This window comes from Oncorhynchus tshawytscha, linkage group LG17 (assembly GCF_018296145.1).
Source record: "Oncorhynchus tshawytscha isolate Ot180627B linkage group LG17, Otsh_v2.0, whole genome shotgun sequence".
In the NCBI taxonomy this organism is placed as follows: domain Eukaryota; kingdom Metazoa; phylum Chordata; class Actinopteri; order Salmoniformes; family Salmonidae; genus Oncorhynchus; species Oncorhynchus tshawytscha.
In genome coordinates, this window is record NC_056445.1 from 11,430,976 (window position 1) to 11,436,120 (window position 5,145).

The 5,145-nt window shown below is 43.1% G+C and overlaps 2 protein-coding genes across 3 annotated transcripts in view; both read right to left on the minus strand.

Annotated features, from left to right (window-relative positions):
• Positions 1 to 1,891, minus strand: part of LOC112216857 (cyclic AMP-responsive element-binding protein 3-like protein 2) — a 38,279-nt gene extending 36,388 nt beyond the window's left edge. The window contains exon 1 of the mRNA XM_042300169.1: positions 1,153 to 1,891. Within this exon, the coding sequence (XP_042156103.1) occupies positions 1,153 to 1,251 (99 nt within the window). The 5' untranslated portion in view covers positions 1,252 to 1,891. The remainder of the gene's footprint in view (positions 1 to 1,152) is intronic.
• Positions 1,892 to 2,272: 381 nt separating this feature from the next.
• Positions 2,273 to 5,004, minus strand: LOC112216860 (single-stranded DNA-binding protein, mitochondrial). 2 transcript variants are annotated; one of them, XM_024377000.2, is made up of 6 exons: positions 4,891 to 5,004; positions 4,314 to 4,386; positions 4,136 to 4,193; positions 3,767 to 3,995; positions 3,457 to 3,545; positions 2,273 to 3,358 (listed from the first exon to the last, which is right to left on the minus strand). In XM_024377000.2, the coding sequence occupies exons 2-6, from the start codon at positions 4,335 to 4,337 to the stop codon at positions 3,312 to 3,314; spliced, it is 447 nt and encodes a 148-aa protein (XP_024232768.1). In that variant the 5' UTR covers positions 4,338 to 4,386; positions 4,891 to 5,004; the 3' UTR covers positions 2,273 to 3,311. The 2 variants fall into 2 exon arrangements, with proteins under 2 accessions (XP_024232768.1, XP_024232767.1); XM_024376999.1 differs by lacking the exons at positions 4,314 to 4,386; positions 4,891 to 5,004 and having other exon boundaries at positions 4,136 to 4,220.
• Positions 5,005 to 5,145: the final 141 nt, after the last annotated feature.

The window sequence follows — 5,145 nt, forward strand, 5'->3', positions numbered from 1 at the left end:
AATGACATAAAACGACTCGATTCTATTTCAATGTAAAGCCCAGATGTCTGTTCAACGTCCAGTCTTGATAATGTTGATTCAACGTTGGTTTGTACCCAGTGGGAGGGAGTTGCAGAGAGATGTGCCCTTCTCACTGATGGGAGATCCAGATGGGAGTCTCAAGAGTACACACACATACATACCAATCAGTACCAGGGGAGGTAAGAGCTCAGCTCTGCAGCTGAGAGCCGTTTGCATTGTTGTGAGAAATGCCATGTCAACAAACCCCGGGGAGAGAAAGTGAGAGTGTGTGTGTGTGTAGTCTTCAAACCCAAGGAATGGAGGGGGGGTGGGGGGGCATGGACGGACGACTTGAACAAAGACACTGCTCTGTTCTCGTGCCATCTGAGAATATCAACCTCTCCTCTGCTCACACACACAGCCTGCTACTCACTCTCTCACACAGAGGTTGTACAGTTTCTTCTCACATGGCCTGTGGATTTACTTTTCCCACAGGCTGCATGGATCTGCAGGTCTGTGGACACAGTTCCCTCTGCTGTGAGTTAATAACAATGGCTTTGCGGAGTTATGTTACAGTGCAATGTGCATGCTGGAGCTTGAGAACATTGGAACTGGGAAGGTGTAGACGGCAGAAGGGTTGACTTGGTCCCGATACACAAAAATAAGAGAGGCATGGTGTGGGTTCACTGACGTTTTAAGATTCCAGCTAGTGTCCCTAATCTAGGGCATTGGCGGAAGAAGTAAGGAAATGTCGTCAGTCACACCAAATCTAGACAGTGGAGAAAGTCTCAGTTTAATGTAAGTGTCTGGTTCCCATCCTCTGAGCCAGCTGGATCCATCATTATCCGTCACCCCAAACCAAATAACTGATAAATTAGCCCATCAACCGAGCTCACTCGTGTGGTGTCTAAGTAGGACAATAAATAGGCTAATCATAGTTTGCATTGAAAACAGCAGTGACTCAATTGAAAATCATGTAATTAAAACATTAAAAAACGGATGAATTTGACGGATGGCATATATTCACTACCAGCCCAGTGAAACCTCGAGAACCTTGGTATGGTAATCAATAATAATAAAAGTGCTATTGACAAGTGTGGCAGTGCCATAGCGGTTCGTAGTGTTTATAATATTTGCCTATCTGTAACTTACTGTGCTGTATAAGACATGTTCGTTTTCCCCAGGCTCCGACAACTCACTGAGATTCCTATCCCAGTGTAAAAAGGACTCAGTACTGTCCAATATTTCCATCCTTGGCGATGCGACCGCTCTGATTCACAATGCGTCGTTAGATGAGGACAGTTCCCTTGATGATACTTTTCAGCGCAGATAGCCAATACACTCCTTCACCCACCTTGCAGCGATTCCAACCGCAGAATGTTACTTTTTACTCCGTCCACGCACAACTTCAGTGAAGAAACGTAGTTAAGTTGATGTCGCTACAACGACGTAATGCACGCAGTAGTGCTGCCAACAAAACGGTTGTCCCCGAATTACAATATTTAAAAAAGGGTGAAGAATAGAGCAAGGCTGCCCCGTGTTGGGTATTGTTTATTTTCTTGGCACAGAGTTTGTATGGACTTTTTCTTCCTCGTATTCCTTGATGAAGTTTGCTACCCACGTCCAGAGCAGACCAGACAGGCAGGAATGCGGGTGGGGGCAGGGAGAAGAGTAGCGACATCTAATCAGACTAAAAACCCTACAGTGTTTGCATTTCATATGCGTAGGTTGTCTCACGATAAATGGCAACATACATTACAATGGATGTAGATTTAGCGCAACACCTACAATGTATATGGAGACTGTTCGCATGAACACTTCGCAATAATTTCGGTCAGAAATTAATAGGGAATTTTACAACTGAGAAAGACCTGCTCCTGTCCATCTGCGTCAAAACCAATCAAACGAGTCCTCCTATTCAGACCGTCTGTGATTGAACAGGGTCCGCGACCAATCCAAAGGCTTTGAGCCCGAGTCTTTGATTGACAAGCGAATAAGCCAATTAAATAACATCAACGTTATTTTTTTGTAACAAATCAGAGAAAGACAAGAATTCTTTGTTCTTAAACACTGCCTCCCCGGAAATGCAAATCAACCAATCAAGTTAAAGCCTTTAAAAAAAAGCGCTTGAATAGCCAACTTTCTGCTGCAATAACTTCAACCGCAACTCTAGAGTGGTCTGCCAAGGAACAGGTCAAAGAGGACATTCTGCGAAGAAACATGAAATTATTCCACTAATGTGTGGATATTGAAATTAAGAGAAAGGCAAAAGTTCTGGGGGGAAGATTTTTTATTTTCTACATGATACATACAAGTACATTAAAACAACATGCGTACAACATTTGCCCAGACAGAATGGAGGTGAGAATCTGGTGTCTGGTTTCCGAAGGGAAAAACAACAACTTTAAAGTGGAATGAAACCGAAAATAAACAAATAGTTACAAGTTTCAAACTATCTTTGAAATAGAACAGAAAGACATGCTTAGAAGAAAACAGGTGGTATAACATTCCATATGAAACTGGCACAGTCATAGTTTTGGGTTCAGCCTTATGTCAGTCACACATCACCCATTTATTTTTCTCATCTGTGATTTGGCTTCTCTGGGGAAACAAGCGTAAGTCCTCACCTTTAAGGCATGATCCTTTTCTTCCTGCATTGAACTGCAGTTCCATTAGTTGTACTCCACCAATAATACCACAAATGAGCGTAAACTAAGATTAGTAACATAATTTTGGTGGCTAAAATACATACGTGTAACCACACGTTTAGGTATACCCTGGCGCACTCAGAGAATGATAGATTACTTTAATACTCATAAGCATGTTTGAGCATGGACAGTGCCATTGAGGACATTGACCATTTTGAAGTAGTCAATTGGATGGTACCTCCTATGGGTTAAGGAAGGATCACAATTTAATCCAGGTCATCAGCCAATTAATTATACTCGTGAGCAAACATTCCATAACTGCAGGTTATCCCCAACCTTGGGTTTATACCTGTTCCAACAACACACCCTAGGTGGCAGTACAAACCCTTTCAGTTTGTTTACCAACTCAGAAGTAGTAGAAGAAAATTGACTACTTCAAAATAGAGATGGACTCAATGGAGCTGCCCGTGCACTCACCGACAAGGGACAGATAGTCCTCTATCATTCTCTCATTCTCTACAGTCAACAGAGAGGTTTTACTCTGTGTTCTGTCCCATTTAGATAGCAGGCACACAGCTCCAACAGTCAGTTGATATATAGACACTAGAGTAGCTACACAGAAAGAGCTTCAGTCTTCCTCCTAGATGAAGAGTGCCACTTCCTTCATTGGTCCCTCCCTCGAATGTTGTCGCTTAAGAATACAATGTTGTCTGTAGAAGGGAAAATAATTTTAAAAAATTAATTGTTATGAAAATATAAAATGTCTGTGAATGTGAAATGTGTCTGAGTGGGTGTTCCCCTCTCTCACCTGCAATGATGGTGGTAGCCTGGCGTCTGACGTTGTTCTTGTCTACGTACTCCCCGTAATCCAACTTCCCCTCCACCAGAACCCTCGACCTAGAGCGGGGGCACACAGACCCAAGGAATGTGTTACTGTAATGTTTTCTGCAGATTGTTATAAGACCAGTTATCACCTGTGTGTTTACGGCAAAGACACTTCTAAGTAGATAAGACGGAAAAACATTTACTTATCAGGCTCCTAGTCCCCAGAAAAACAGAAACAGCCTGAGAAATTGACAACCCACAGTATACAGGGTGACACAGAGTGAAGAACATACCCTTTCTTGACATACTGGTAGGCCACATCCCTAAGACCAGGCTTGAAGATTGACACACGATGCCACGTCGTCTTCTGGCTGACATCTCCTGCGGGGGACGTCTCCACGTCCCCGGAGCGCCACATCTCGTTGGTTGCCATGGAGAAAATGGTGACGGGGTTCCGTCCCTCCACCTGTCTCATGACAGGGTCCTGCCCCACGCGGCCCAGCAGCTGGACACGGTTAATCGCTGTGGGGTGGAGGAGGGGGTGCACACATGTCAAAGCCACAGGGGAAGACATTAAGGAGTGCACAGACATCAGCTGGTCTGGATTGTTTGTGATCAATAGAGGAGAAACCTGAGAAAGTGCCCTGACAGTCTATACTCACATCTCTCCAGGATCAGGCTGGTGTCTGTAGACTGGTGTCTAATCAGCTGTCTGAAAACCTGCAGGGAAGAGGCATAAAGACACATTACACTACAATCAGCCAAGGAGTCACAGCCACAAAAGTACAGTAGAGTTGCGATTATGGGGGAACAGCTGGAGTAGGTGTGTTGCACACTTACCTGTGCTGCTCCGTTTCTCAACATCCCCTCTGTTTGCTGGACGTACTTTATGGCAGTAAAGTGGACAGACAGACTGTAAGAAAGAGTATCAAATTGACTTCCTCTCAAGATGAGGATTAGTTAGAGCTTTAATCCTGACTAACAGCCAGCAAGTTACATGGACACAATTGTCTTTATTCTATAGTCACACCTGTCATATTTGGGTAGCTGTCCCAGTGGGTAACGTTATCTAGATATAGTATCATTATTCAAATACCTAAATCTAAGATAATAATAGTAACGTTAGCCTATGTATAGTGTGGTTAGCTAGCTACATGGTCTCCACAAAGATCATTTGTATCGCATTATAACCATGTGTAAATGACTTGCTAACGTTACATTGTATTCTCTACTACTGATGTTACGGTCATGCCCCGCCAGCTCGCTACATTAGTTGCAATGAGAGTGGATAGATAGCTACTAATAGGGAAGAAACATGAACTGCCATAAAAAGTACACTTGTCCCACAAATTTTTAGCATGCCTGTTGTTTTTCATCATATATAGCTAAGGATATACAGAAAGTTCATTAAAATTACATGATGCAGAAACCGAAATCCTCAGTCCATGCTGCTTCCGATTCGTCGCTAATATAGGTCCGTGGATCTTTGTAGAAGGCAATAGACAGTTCCGCTCATACTTGGGGCTGGATCAAATACTTTCAAATTACAATTTTTAAGTTGATGATGAATAATTATATATGTGGGGGACATTACGTAACCTGTAGGTTTTATTTCCAAATAGCATGGAGCATTGTCTTCTGCGAAGCTGCGCGAAACAAGATATAAACAATA

Excerpts from the sequence above, each read along its gene's own strand:
- LOC112216860 (XM_024376999.1), bottom strand. The coding sequence starts at position 4,220 with ATGTGTCTTTATGCCTCTTCCCTGCAGGTTTTCAGACAGCTGATTAGA. Across the intron at positions 3,546-3,766 it reads TACCAGTATGTCAAGAAAGG|GTCGAGGGTTCTGGTGGAGG; the intron begins GTATGTTCTTCA and ends CCCCCGCTCTAG. Across the intron at positions 3,359-3,456 it reads GGCTACCACCATCATTGCAG|ACAACATTGTATTCTTAAGC; the intron begins GTGAGAGAGGGG and ends TCCCTTCTACAG.